At 56.4% G+C, this 13,561-nt stretch overlaps 5 protein-coding genes across 5 annotated transcripts; 3 read left to right on the forward strand and 2 right to left on the reverse strand.

Moving 5' to 3' along the window:
* Positions 1-123: 123 nt before the first annotated feature.
* On the forward strand, positions 124-2,569 carry HRG_05847 (phosphatase iiic; the record flags this gene model as incomplete). The annotated part of the gene is made up of 5 exons (XM_044864318.1): positions 124-375; positions 430-450; positions 515-705; positions 855-1,233; positions 1,310-2,569. The coding sequence occupies 5 exons, from the start codon at positions 124-126 to the stop codon at positions 2,567-2,569; spliced, it is 2,103 nt and encodes a 700-aa protein (XP_044720850.1).
* Positions 2,570-4,729: 2,160 nt separating this feature from the next.
* Positions 4,730-5,467, forward strand: HRG_05848 (uncharacterized protein; the record flags this gene model as incomplete). Its single annotated transcript, XM_044864319.1, has 1 exon — positions 4,730-5,467. One exon carries the CDS (start codon positions 4,730-4,732, stop codon positions 5,465-5,467), a length of 738 nt encoding a protein of 245 aa, XP_044720851.1.
* A 688-nt stretch (positions 5,468-6,155) lies between these two features.
* Positions 6,156-7,139, reverse strand: HRG_05849 (thiamine pyrophosphokinase; the record flags this gene model as incomplete). The annotated part of the gene is made up of 1 exon (XM_044864320.1): positions 6,156-7,139. The coding sequence occupies one exon, from the start codon at positions 7,137-7,139 to the stop codon at positions 6,156-6,158; it is 984 nt and encodes a 327-aa protein (XP_044720852.1).
* A 1,821-nt stretch (positions 7,140-8,960) lies between these two features.
* On the forward strand, positions 8,961-9,634 carry HRG_05850 (NADH-ubiquinone oxidoreductase 17.8 kDa subunit; the record flags this gene model as incomplete). Its single annotated transcript, XM_044864321.1, has 3 exons — positions 8,961-9,083; positions 9,168-9,406; positions 9,496-9,634. 3 exons carry the CDS (start codon positions 8,961-8,963, stop codon positions 9,632-9,634), a joined length of 501 nt encoding a protein of 166 aa, XP_044720853.1.
* A 783-nt stretch (positions 9,635-10,417) lies between these two features.
* Positions 10,418-11,148, reverse strand: HRG_05851 (ribosomal protein s19 domain-containing protein; the record flags this gene model as incomplete). The annotated part of the gene is made up of 4 exons (XM_044864322.1): positions 10,418-10,487; positions 10,549-10,845; positions 10,971-11,047; positions 11,134-11,148. 4 exons carry the CDS (start codon positions 11,146-11,148, stop codon positions 10,418-10,420), a joined length of 459 nt encoding a protein of 152 aa, XP_044720854.1.
* Positions 11,149-13,561: the final 2,413 nt, after the last annotated feature.

Below are 13,561 nucleotides of genomic sequence, written 5' to 3' on the forward strand. Positions count from 1 at the left end.
CCGGCGGCGGCTGCCTCGTGTGCTATGCTCCGCGCCCCCTTTCAAACCTCCGCACTCTCAGCTTGTCTCGCGCAAGCTCGCCTCTCATCCGTCAGCAGAGCTGCTTGAATCCACCGCTGCACCATGAAGCGTGAGTCCGAGGTTGGCGACGGCTCCGCTGCCAATCGTGAGCAGCTTCTGAACGTCATCATACCCATTGGTGGCGTGGGCTCCCGGTTCGCCAAACACGGTTATCGCTACCCGAAGCCCCTGATTAACATTGTCGGCCGTCCGATGCTGCTCTGGCTTCTGGACAGTTTAAGCCTGAAGACTGGCGACACTGTGTGGATAGCGATCAATGAAGATATCGACGATGAGTTTCATGTTGGCCAGCTTGTAAGCAAAAGCCTAACAAAGGTTGACCATCGAATCCTCAGACTGCGCCATCAGACCAAGGGGGCTAGCGAAACGGTACGTGAGTGGTTTGCGTTGGTGAAACATGGACCATGGCAGCTGATCATCGACCTTTGCGCAGCTCTACATTGTTAGCCAGTCCATGACCAAAGAGCATCTACACCGCAAGACCGTATCGTTAGACTGCGATACCATCTACTGGACCGACATCCTGGCCAAAGTCCGCGAGACGGGGCCTGGCCATGGCGCCTGCTTCTACTTTCCTGACGACGGCGACAAGCCCGTCTTTTCCTACCTCAAAACCGAACCAAGGTACGTCGACGACTATTGACGTTATGCCCAGTCTCGCCCTCGGCTTCTCACATTGCTCGTCATCGGAACGGCCTGGAGTTCATCACTGAAATCCAGGAGAAGAAAGCCATCTCGAACAAAGCCAACTCTGGCGCGTACATTTTCCCTAGTGCCCAGGAGCTCAAGTCACGGGCCGCCGAGGTTCTCGATATAAAGCATTCTGTAGGCCAAGACATCGGCGAATACTACATCTCTCAACTCATCTCCCACATGATCGAGATCGGGGTCCCTTTCACTGCAGTAGCTGTGAGTCGACAAGACATCAGCTGTGTGGGAACGCCAAAGCAGCTGCACGACTTTCTCAGGACCGTCAAGAGTGGCAAATGCAGTGTGCCTATTGCTCGCCAAACCCGCCGTTTCTGTTTCGACCTCGACATGACCCTTGTCGGCGTGCCGACCGTCCCTGGCGACTATTCTACATGTCCCCCGATTCCGAGAAACATTCGACTGGTACAGGAACTGTTTAAAGCTGGTCACCATATCATCATCGTGAGTTTACTGCCCCTTTTCGGTCCTGGACATTGTCCACGGCTACAGGACTCAGCTAAGCGGCCGCGATGGGAAGCAAACCGCGAGACGCATGCGAACCCATCACGGAAACGTTGGTTCGGTCATCGCAGATGTCGGGCCGGTTACGTTCGCCCAACTTGCCCAGTACGGCATTCCCTTTCACGAAATCAATTTCGGGAAGCCTTTTGCGCACGTTTACGTCGACGACTTGGCCGTCAATTCCAACCTCGACACCATGCGGGAAGTCGGTTGGCTCCTTGACGATCCAGAATCTCTTGCCATGGTAGAGCCAGAGGCTGCAGAGGACCAAAGGCTCAAGAAGACCATGATAGCGGCACGCGACTTCAACACGATCCAAGTCGTCGATGAAAAGGTCATCAAGTCTAGCAAGTCGGACAACATCATTGGCGAAGTGTACTTTTATTCGCACATGCCCCCAGAGGTTGTCCACCATTTCCCATCCATTTACAATGTCGACTTTCTTCCCGACACAGGCACCTATACCATAACCATGGAAAGCCGCAGGGGGCTGACCTTTTCACACCTTCTTGTCGGCCGCTCCATCACTAAAGGCCGCCTTGGCTCGTTTTTACGGGCTCTCCATTCGATTCACTCAAGACCGCGTACAGACCAGCCAAGTCTCCCGATCACTGCAGCACTGCAGGAAAAGCTCACGAGCCAACATGCCGTCAGTGCTTCTCAGCCCTTGAATATTTACGCAAACTACGGATCTAAGCTTCGCAGTCGATATGTTCGCTACCGAGAGCGATACGACGCATTAGGGCTCTTGGCTGCCTCCATCTTCAGCCGCCTCAACGACTTCTTGGACGTGTACGAGGCAGAGGAAAGAGGTGTCTATACCCAAATCATTCATGGAGACCCCGTCTTTAGCAACGCCATTCTTTCCAATGATGAGCAAACCGTCAGCTTCATCGACGTTCGTTGTCAGCTGGGGAGCAAGCTCACGTCGGAGGGAGACGTCAACTACGATCTCGCCAAGGTCCTACAGTCCCTCTGCGGCTATGATCATGTCATCTTTCTGAGTGAAGATGCTCGACAACTCGCTCAACTCTTGGCCGAGGACAAGCCGCTCTTAAGTGAGGCCGACGTAGACCTGTTAGGGGACCTCCAGGAATACTACTTTGCTTTCCTCAAAAACAACTACTCGGCTTGTGCGCCCCGCAAAACGCTCTTCGGCATCACGGCATCTCTACTATTTAGTCTTATTCCTTTACATAGACTCGAGCTGGGTCATGTTTTCCTAAAACTATGCGAGGAGACCCTGAGAAAAGCAGAGGCTATTTCAAGTTGGTAGAATTGCATATTAAAACACTCTATGCAAGTATGTCTTCTTAATTTTTAATGCTTATACGCCCACAAATGAATCGTCACACCGGGTTTAATGTTATGTACAATGTAACTGCCTTAAATCTAGGGAATATAAGAAACGCGTGCTGGGGCTTCAATAGAGCAGGAAGAAGTCGGCTGTCACCAGCACCTCCATGTGCTATAGGATCCGCTTGCAGTACACTTGCTGGAGTGTACACCTCACTTTCGGCTGCACGCCACAGCGATTTTGCAACAGTTACATGTATGAGGCTTTTATCATTGTTAATTAATATACTCCAAGAACGTCTTTTCTACTCTTATGAACTAATTCTGACGATATTGCCCTGTTAGGCAAGCCACGGAACGCACCGTCAGTGAGCATGCACACAGCTACAATACGGCCTGGTTAAGTCCGTTAAGCGCTCGTTACTCGGCCGAGCCCAAACGCATGCAAACTTGGAACCCCCCGAGACAGTGTTGCCACTAAGAAACAAGGCCCGAGTCTCACAGCCTGTGCAGCCAACGGGCGTCCATTCTAACACGATGCGCAATCCCGTGCCTGGAACGTGTTTAGATCAGGAACCGGCTCGAAACGGATTGATGAGCGGGGGGTTCGCCTACGCGTCGTGGCTCCAGGTTCGCGTTCCAGTCAAGATTCATCAGGTTGCATGGCAGAGGGCTTAGCCAGAGGCAAGACACTGTCTCGTCCAGCCCTATCACGTGCCCATCCCAGGAGGTTGGGCTCAAAACATGGACGTTGCCGGCGTCAGTGACACGGATGACCCAGACAAAGCGTAAAAGTCGTGTTTCTCGGAGTAGGAGAAAGCCATGCGCACTTGCATCCCCAAGCTCTGTAAGGCCTCGACTCTATTTCACGACATGATCTCATCCCTTTCATGGCATTACTTCTGAGACAAGTCGACTCCAACGAAGAGAAGCGCTGATGTGGCTCTAGAGGCTGGCCGGGAATGATTCGTTGGCGAGGCATCGCACCATAGATATACGGTGAAACCACACTGGCTGCCTAGTCGATATCTTGGCTGTTTACAGCCCTACATGGACTTGTTGATGCATTAGCATTGCACTGTACAATAGCTCGCTCCGTGGTACACACGCCCCTTGACCAGTCGGGGGCCTCCTTGCGCCACTCCCGCATCATTAGCCCAAGTTGAAGTGGAATGAAGTCCTATATGCAGTTGGATGTTGACGCTCACGCGCCCAACGACGCTGCTGCTCGATTTCCATTCCAGCCCGTGTTCACTAGGGCAGAGCCAACTTGGACTTGAAGCCACTACCGGGCACCGTTCCAATAATCTCCGAAACAGGCCGACAGCAACAAGGCTACCACTCTCGCCATATAGATTTCCATGGCGTCAACTACCGTGACTGAACGAACCCTCGACGTCTAAAGCGCACTTCTATTGTCTTGACAATACGAACATCGGCGTTTGCTCCCGTGAAACCCGAATGAAAGGGACTTTGCCAAGGACCCCAGATATCTTGCTTGCCCCAGCATCTTCTCATCAGGGCCGGTTCCATACACACAAGGCTAGCTGGCTACTCCCCCTTGTCCCATCTATGCTTCGATATCCGTTTCAGCGGTAACCTGTGGCACCACCGCTGTGCCCGGTAACACCGCCGACGATCTGCGGCATCTTTCGATTTGGATTGTGAGTTCAGCAACTGCATGAGGAATGCCCAGCTGAAATTATAGTGGCGGCGAGCGAGCGCTGGTAAGAGAGTTCCAGCTTATCGCACTTTGCCAGCTCAAGTCGTGTAAGACATGCTGAAGACGCCGTCGATAGCTTCACCGCGAACCAAGGGGGGTGTCAACTGAAGACTTTTAGCGCTGCACCATTAGGCATTCCGTTGGGACATTCCAAGTTCAGCAGGTAGACAAGTTTCCGGGCTTCCCATCTCTTACAAATTTTCATGATAGCAGGGTCAAGACGACAAGACAATGCGTCGAGTCAGACTGCCCAAGGGACGAAGCCTATAAGGGACCTAGAGTTCCCCCAGGTCGCCATATGTATTGGAGCGGTATCTTTTACAGCGTCTCGTCAGGCTTGATTAGTCTTGTCAGGTTGATCCGTCGTGTCACGTTTGATCCGCCTTGTCAAGTCCCGATCCTCCTTGCGCGTCGAAAATGAGGCCCTTTCTCCTCGTCGCTCCTCTCGCCGCCCTCTTCGGCACTGCCGTCGCCGCGCCCTCGGGTGGCAACGACGCAGCCGGCGCGGCCCAGACCGAATCGGAGACCAACGTGCCGACCGAGAGCCGCTATAGTGCCTTTGCCAGCTTTGGCCAGCAGCTCGAAGACGCCCTTGTGCAAGACATTGTCAACCTCTGGAACAGCGGCAAGACGGCCGAGGATGTCCGCCAAGTGCGGGCGGCGGCCTCGCCCTATGCCCTTGGCATCAACAGCTTGGGCGACGTCGGCGCCATCCTCAGCCGCCTGGGGCTAGGCGACCTCATCAGCAAACGCTCAGAGGCCGGTGATGCCAACCCTCTGCTGGGCTTGCTCGGGGGAGGAGAAGCCACCAAGAACGGCAGCAACGTGGCAGGAGGGAAGCTTGACCTCAAGGATCTGCTGAAGAGCACGGGAGGCAAGCCAGACGTCAAGGCGCTCCTCGGCAAGCTCCAAGAGTCGCTGAAGAAGAGCGGCGTCAAGGACGGCGGCCGCAAACTCGGCAACCTGGTGGCAACCATGTTCCCCGTCACCAGTCTGGTGGGCAAGCTTGGCCTCGGAACTCTGTCACCTCTTACCGTCACCGTCGACGCCCTGCTCTTGGCTCTCCTCGGCATCGGTCCCACAGTGGGCAGGCTCCTGTTCAATCTCGGACTCATCGGCATGAAGGAGCCGGCGAAAATGATGATGATGATGTAACGATTTGAGGTTTTATCGGCAGCAACAGTCGTCGGGTGATGAGATTTGAGGCTCCTTGGCTAGAAAGAGACGATTCCTACGGAAATGCATCCTGGTGTGATTTAGGCAGACGGTTGCTGGCAGCAAATGCTTGATTAGAGTGAATACCAGCTTAATTGAACACAGGTTCGAGAAGCATGCAAGTCTTCGCACGTTGACCAGCCCTCGTCCCGGCATTGGTCGGCCTCGCGGGCATATATGTTTCTATCAGTGGCCGAGCTAGCATTTGCCGGCAGAGAGTACTGCCAAGCCGTATTGGAAGGGGGTGGCTCCACGGCCTCTCCATCGTGGAACGCCCTCGAGGTCATCTTCCGCCAAAAGGGCTTGCAGAGCACCGCGAAACACACACGGGTTGGGCTGCAGGTAGACACGACTTACTTGTCTTGACTGGTGCCCGGTCGAGCTAGGGATTGACCGTTTCCCTCTCAATGCTTATAAATGACGGGGGAAGAGCCCTAAGTAGGGGGTCACGTCCTTGTTGGAGCAGAGAGGCAAACCAGTTGTTTTCTCAGCTTGACAGTCATCAGGCAGGGTATTACTCCATTCCCACCTCAGAAACGCTATCGTACAGATCATGGCGCAGCTCGAGACAGCCAATGACGAGCTCGTCTCTGGATCCCCTCGGCCCGTCGCACATGCGGCCCGCTCGCTATATCTTCTCGAACGGCAGCTCCCTCTGCAGCCCCTGCTTGAGCAGCCCGTAGCGCTCGTCGTCTTCCGGCCGGATCAGCCCCTTGCGGAGCAGGAAATCGAGCATGACGAGGCCGCAGTTGGGCTTCCACTCGGCACACATCAGGTCCCGCTTGACGTCCTCGACCGCCTTCAGCACAAAGTCGGTGACTGCCTCGGGCTCGCCGGGCTGCGGCGTGAAGCTTGCGTCGACCTCGAGGTCGAACGTGAAGCGGATCCCCGGCTCCAGCTGGCCTTGCTCGGAGCCGGCCGTCGGGTCCTTGCGGTCATAAAATGAAATGCGACACCCGCGCTCAACCGTGCCCACCATGGTGCCATCCGCCGTCACTCTTCCCGACGCAATGTCGACGGCCAGCCGCGCCTCCTCCATGGCCTCGCGCCGCAGCGTCTTCAGCGGGTCCATGTCGTCCACAGGGTCCATGGCCCCGGCAACGACTTGGTCCAGCTTCCCGGCGTAGGTGACGTTTTCGGATCGCCTCGAGACCCAGATGTGCATCTTGGGCCGCCCATGCACCTTCTTCATAGTGTAGACGTTCATATGAACCCCACTTGTTACGATGCCAAAGACGCCCCTCAACGGCGACGGCATCTGGAGGCCCGCCAAGTGGCCGTCGAGGCCGCGAATAGGGTGAAAGTCCGCCTTTTTCCCAAGCCACTTTCCCAGCCCGCCCACAACGCCCGCATTCTTCTCGCATAGGCCCACAAACTCTTCTCGGCACATGTCGACCACATCGTCGCCATTGCCCACGTCGAGGGCCAGGTGGACCCTGCGCTCCGACTTGGAGACGTGGAAGCCGGTGCCTTCCCACACCATCCTCGCCACAAACTCGGGCAGCATGTAGCCGACAGGTCCCACGTTGTCAAGCAGGCGAAACTCCCACAAGCCACCAACATCCCTGTCGAACTTGTTGCATTGACGGATGACTTCGTAAAAGGACGGCATCGTCGGCACGTGAGTTGGACCGACCGGCTTGAACCTCCAAGGACGAAAGGTGGCTGTCGAAAGGCCAAGGCGTGTCGACGACCTGGGACGGCTGTTGGCCGGCAACAAGAGCGGCGTCATGTTTGCAGACATGGACGTCGACTCGTCCGCTTCAGAGGGCGGCACGAGGAGAGAGTCAAGCTTCATCATCAACAAAGGGCGGTTTGCTCTCGCGGCGGGGGCGGCGGTGCACTCTCGGGGGCGGGTTGCGTCCCAAGGGCCACGCTGTGATGCGGCTCCTTCTGCCCGCCCGAGAGCGCCGTGATGGCGAGCGCTCATATCCTGTTTGTCCGGGGAAGGCCTTGCTCCGCGCGTCTCCAACAGCTCAAGGATGGGATGGATTCGAAGGTCGGGTTACTAGCGCTCTGTCGCCCGAGAACATATGCAAGCCACCACCATCCGCCGATGCGTCGTACATTCCTGGCAATGGGTCGGATGCGTGGCCCGTGAACGCGTGACCGGTGGGAAAAGAGAGAGTCGTACAGAGTCGAGGGGGGCCCAGGCTCCAGGGACTTTGTCCAGGGCCACGGCTCCATCGTTTCCAGATGTCGCCTTCAGGTACCGGTTTCCTGGGACATTCCCCGGCCTCCGGGGCGAAATGACACGTCTTGACCGTGCCGCCAGCCGTGTGCATCGGTGACATGCAACCTTCTCCTTGAACTGCACACCGGGAGCTCTCTTCTCTCGGGTTTCCAGCCCCAATTGGCCGCGGCCACCGTCGTCCCCCTCCCCCCCTGCACGCATCGCTTCTCACTGCGCCGCGGACCACACAGTCTCCTCATCGAGATTTGCTTTTTGTGACATGGCTTGTGCCGTCGGTAATCGCCAGCCAGACGGCGGCGAGGGCTGTGGTGAATCATGCAGGCGCCACCCGAAGCCTCGGCGCCGGGTGAGCGAGGACAGACTGCACTGTAGACACGAGGCCTCTCTTTCTCGACGCGAATCTGTCTCTCATGCCTCGACGTTGGTTAGCAGAGGGCTTCGTACGGTAGCGTACGGCTGGGCGCATACACGCACATGGCACAATTCGCCTCGCAAAGGCCATCCGCGCACAGAGAGGGGTCGAGCTGGGAGGCCCCGAGGGATGCCATTGTTGGGGGTTCCATCGGTCCAGGGTCTTCTTGACCGGTCTGATGCCTCATATCCAAGCGAGCGAATGAGCGGCGTCGCAGGACGGGCTGCACAGGACTAACCGGACGACCGGACTCGGGATCTGCTGGGCATTTGCATCCTGGCATCCCGGTCAGCCAGGTCGAATCTAGCCGAAGCTGCCCCGTAGCCAGATTTTGTGCGGATAATCATCACGCAAATCCGTATCCGGCCATCGCTGTAATATCTGTATGTCCATACGTACATATGCTACATATGCGCGTGCCGCCTCCACACGCATATGGTCGTTTAGGTGCTGCGGGCTTGCACGTGACTATGCAAACGTGGTCGTGTTGTACTTTCGACTCATGAGGTGTCCAAGTAATGGAATGCTCTTCTCACGTGCCATCGTCGTCACAATTGAGCCTTGGTTGCCTGCCTAGTATCAGTAAGAGCCTCCGTGAGGCAACTTCTGGGCATTATAGACATTTGGATGGGGCAGGACTGTGCGCTTTGGTTCCCAAGCACTGTACGTGCTGTAGCTTCCAACAATGGCGGGCATGCGATTGGCCAAGCCAGATTACCTAATTGCCTTCCCCCCGACCCCGACCAGCGACGACCTCGTTCCCTGATCGACGAGCCTCCAGCCAAAGTGTGCAACTGTTCCCCATTGACGCCGCCAGCCCTGCCAACATGTTTGTCGCGCGACAACGGGCGGGCTGCCTCGCCCGCCAGCTGCAGCGGCCAGCTCGCAGCTACGCCTCCGACGCTCACGGACGCCACGCTGCCGCCGCCCCGGTCAACGAGTCGTTTGGGGTATGGGCCCCTTCACCCACCACTGCGCGGCAATGCCCTACACGAGGCTAACTGCCCCTTCTTCTCCCCTCTCCCATCGTACAGAAAGGTGCCGTGTCCGCTGTCGCCGTCTTCTTCGGCGGCGTCCTATTCTACCAGTTTGTCCCCAAGGAGGGCGAGGAGTCGGCCGTCTCGAATATAATCGGCAAGTACCTCTCGAGGCCCGAGGACTGGGAGGAGATCAACGCGCTGCACACCAAGGCGATGGAGCAGGCCGGCTTCGACCGAAACCTGTTCGAAAACGCATCCAACAAGCACAGATTTGTCAACGTCTCGTACCCCGAGTATGCCGCACTACCCTGTTCCCTGCGCGCGTCCTGGAACACCATCACCACAGCGCAAGAGAAGAGGCCAGAGGCTGACATGGATCCAGGGCGCTGCATTCCCACGCGCCACGAAACATTCGGGCCGGCCACATCAGAAACCTCGATGACGTTGTTAAGCACTTTCGGCAGCAGCATATCAAGGACGAGGAGCGGAAAGCCAAAAAGCGGGCGGAGCAGCAGCAATGAGAATGCGTCTGTACAGATAGAGGCGGCTTAAAAACCATGGCTTCGGATCATCAAGCATGCGTGCTCTGGGTGCGCGTCGTTTACCCACCGAGAACAATACGTGAAGTCATCATGCTCCTAACCGTTTTACTCGTTGAGGGAGACACTGCAAGTTGGTCGATGTGGTTCATCGGGGCACGCAAGAGCGACACACCAAGTCGTTGCTGGGCACAGCATCCCCAGCCCTACAATCTAGGATGGAGGGGAACAGACGCCAGGTCGAGGCACTCCGTCGGAGCTTGTGTAGTTCCCTTTCGGGATTCAAGTGTTCCACACAGGCGAGGGCAATCAATTGTCTCCAAACTACCAGTACTACAGTACTGTCAAGGATTCAAGGTTTTCAATCGGACTTGTGGTCCAGAAGAAAGCCAGGTCTCACTCTTTAATGTGACAGGCGGCTTCGTTGTAGTGCCTCTGGCATTTTGCCACAGCAGCCGCGAGATCAGCATGGGCATGTCACCTAGGGCCAGCAATTGTACCACCGAGAAAACAACCTGGACAGTCAAGACAGTTCGCTGAATATTGCGGACTCTGACAGCAGCGTGGCCAGCAGAGGCGTGAGGCCGACGTCCCGGGATGAGGGGCAATTCAGACGAAAAGAGGGCGGTGCTTCTTTATTTTACTCTCATGGTACCCATTGCCATCAACGACTTCGATAGAGGCGCCGCCACTCTACCAAAATTCATTTCCCATTTCGCCCGTAACAGTCCGTGAATGCAGAAACCACCCGAGACCACAACCTCCTTATTTGAGGGGAATGAAACGCGAAGAGTGCGTGGCGCCGATACCGGGACGGCCGTGCTTGACGGGCTTGCTGCACGGGGGGTCAGCAACTGTCCTTGTTCTTGGTGCAGGCCGGGAGGAGTGGGACGAACTATGAGATGGAGAACTCGGCCAGGTAGTGGCCAACCATCTCAGGCTTGATCTCCACCTGGTTGAACTCCTTGCCAGAGTAGATGCCGATGACGCTGCCAATCATCTCGGGGACGACAATCATGTCACGAAGGTGAGTCTTGACGAGGTCGGGCTTCTCGTTGGGCTTGGCCTCCTGCTTGGCTTTGCGGAGCTTCTTGATCAGGCCCATGGGCCGGCGCTTCAGGCCACGGTTGATCCTGCGACGGGCACGGGCGTGGACGACATCGCGCAGCTGGTCGGAGCTGAGGTCCAGGAGGCTGCGAGCAGAGAAGACATGTCAGTACCGATGGTCGTCCCTGCATCACACGGCTTTCGAATGCCACTTGCGGGTGCCCGCTCTCGCCGTCGCGGGCCGACGAAACGTGCTATCGTGGCAACGTACTTGTCAAGATCGATTCCGCGGTAGGAAAACTTGCGGAACGTTCTTCTCTTCTTGAGCTCGGCGGCCTCCTCGGCGTTCTACAGCACCATCATCAGCGACCCTGGTTCGAGGGCGATTGTGCGTGGCAAGCTGCTGCCGTCGCCGGCGTCGAGGACACACATACATATTCGTCAGCCATGGTCGCGGTGTTGTGAGTGACGGATTCGCCTATCGATGCGCTGGGTATCGACGAGCGAATGTGGTGACGGGGAATGGAGTCGCTGAGGCACTCGGAGTCGCTTGCATGTAGGCAAGCTCGGACACTCCAAATTTTGCCGATAGGGCTTTCATGCCCTTCAGCCCCTCCATGCGTCACGTGCTGACCCACACATTTATCTGTTACGACCCGCGCCACAGTTAGCCCCGTCCGTCCCCTGCCCGCTCGCCCGCGCCACACATGCTGCGCGCGCTTGTGGCATGAGGAAGGTCAATGGTGGAGCTGGAACAGACGTGCCAGGGGAGATTTCACAGTGAGGACTGGGACCTCGTAGAAGCCATGTCGCCTTTCCAGGCGAGGTGACGAAGGACTTCAACGACATCCCACCGCGTCTCAAACCACTCATCGGCGTTGCGGTGACGAGGTCAACTCCAGACGAGCCACCGACCGGTACAGCCTGGCACATCAAAGGACGTTCAAGGCACTACCACCTAAGCTGTCCAGCTGGCGCGAGTTGGCGAGGCGTCAGTGTCTTCGTGCATGATGTTCGAAGACCCCTACTCTGATAGGTAGATACAGAGAACCATTGCGCCAGGCAAAAGCGAAGCTCTCCGACCATGACTGAAGAGTCCAATCAACAGGACAAATCGCCTTAACCGGAAGATGATGTTACGACAAATCGACAAATCATCCCTAATTTCCTTGTGCAAACCATTTGTATTTCTCCCCTTCACGCTGCAGCAAGTCAACCATCATATATAATGCACTGCCGGTAGGTGAGTCCTGCGCCTAACACGTGCTTGCACTTCTTGTACGTCTTGATGAATGAGACTTCGGCGTGCTCGCGCCTCGAGCAACATGCACGGTATGTCCTTATGCATCTTCTACTACGCACGGCACATGCTACCGCTCGGCAGCGAGTTGTCGGCACCGGCAATTGCAAAGCATGCAGACCAGCAAGTTGGTGACCACCGAGGCGATTGTGGTTGACTTGACTTTTGACCTTGCAAGCTGGTCGGCTTTGCTTTGGGCCTGGTCACGATAGGTTCAAGAGTACAGACAACCCGACCAAAGTACACCTGTGTGGTCAGCTTGGCATTGGTGGAGGGGACAGCTTGGCCGTTCGTACACTGCCGTCGGCAACTTCAATTACAATACCAAGCAAGTGGATGACTTAGGGAGCAGGGGGAAAGGCTCATGGTTGAGAGACTGTAAACTGCGTAGTAAAGCATCTGGCTGATGAGGGTCGGGGTCCCTCCCCACGAGAGCAAGGAGCATTTGCTGCCTTTATAACGATGATCCTCGGAAAGAAAAGGAAGAAACAAACAAAGACGTGGGCACCCAATGTATTTGCCCCTGCAACTCATCCCAGTTTCTCGCGTGCCAGTCCCTCTATATCATCCTTGAGATCCGTCGCCATTGGCGGGAGCCGAGAGCTGTGTTTGAAGTTCTCTTAGCCCTGCTGGTATTGGATTTTCTACTAGCCAGAGGTGTTTTTGACAGCTGATGCCCGTCCCTAAGCGGTCTCGGTCCTTTGAATCTTTGTCGAACCGATAGTCTTTCCTCTGGGGTCATCGGGCCAACTCTTCCTCAGTCGGCATCCCCTTGAGCTATAACTTGAAGCCATTGCCGACTCGGAGGAAACCCTTGAGTTAACAGACACGGCCTCAGCCTCCTGTCAGCCCCAACCATCATGGTCCGCCTTTGAGATGAAGACGGCAAAAGGCGGCGGAAGGCGGCGGAAGTCACCCGTGTTGGGTCGTCTATCTTCATTCTGGGCGTCGCCTTCCGGAGGTTCAGCCGATACAGGTTGCTAGTTATAGACACCGTGCCCAATCGCTGGCTGCCATTGAGGGTCCAACACCTCCATTGGCCGGAGCTTCATGAAAGTTATACTCGTTGTATAAGCTGGTACCACGGCTTTCAATTCTCCCCCTGGATAAGAGTCGGGCTCGAGAGAGAGTAACATGAGAGTGCCTTGCCGGTCCCTCTCTCGGTCGGGTCGTGGCCCGGCTGACAGGCCGGCAATGCGAAAGACACGGCGGGCGGGTTTGGCCAAGCTTTGGTTTCCCTGAGTCTGCAACTTTCAAGCTGTCGATAAAGTACGAGTAACGGGGATGCGATAGAGTACGAGCAAAGAGGAATGAGAAAACAAGTGGGCACCGGCTGTGTATCGCGGAAGCACAGCCTGCGCGCCTCGACAAGAACGCCGCCAACGGCATGCAAGAAATCACAAGCAAAGGAAAAGAAAGGCTGCAGATGGCAACAACGACATGGGACGATGGCTGCCCACATTGGGCCTTGGCGGCCTCGGTCTCGACGTCGCTTCGTCGCTCCGTGGCCGCCAAGCCTAGGGCACCTTTACCCACTCGCCGCGCCAATGATGTATTTTCCG

The sequence above is a fragment of the Hirsutella rhossiliensis genome (genome assembly GCF_020360975.1).
Source record: "Hirsutella rhossiliensis strain HR02 chromosome Unknown scaffold00005, whole genome shotgun sequence".
In the NCBI taxonomy this organism is placed as follows: Eukaryota; Fungi; Ascomycota; class Sordariomycetes; order Hypocreales; family Ophiocordycipitaceae; genus Hirsutella; species Hirsutella rhossiliensis.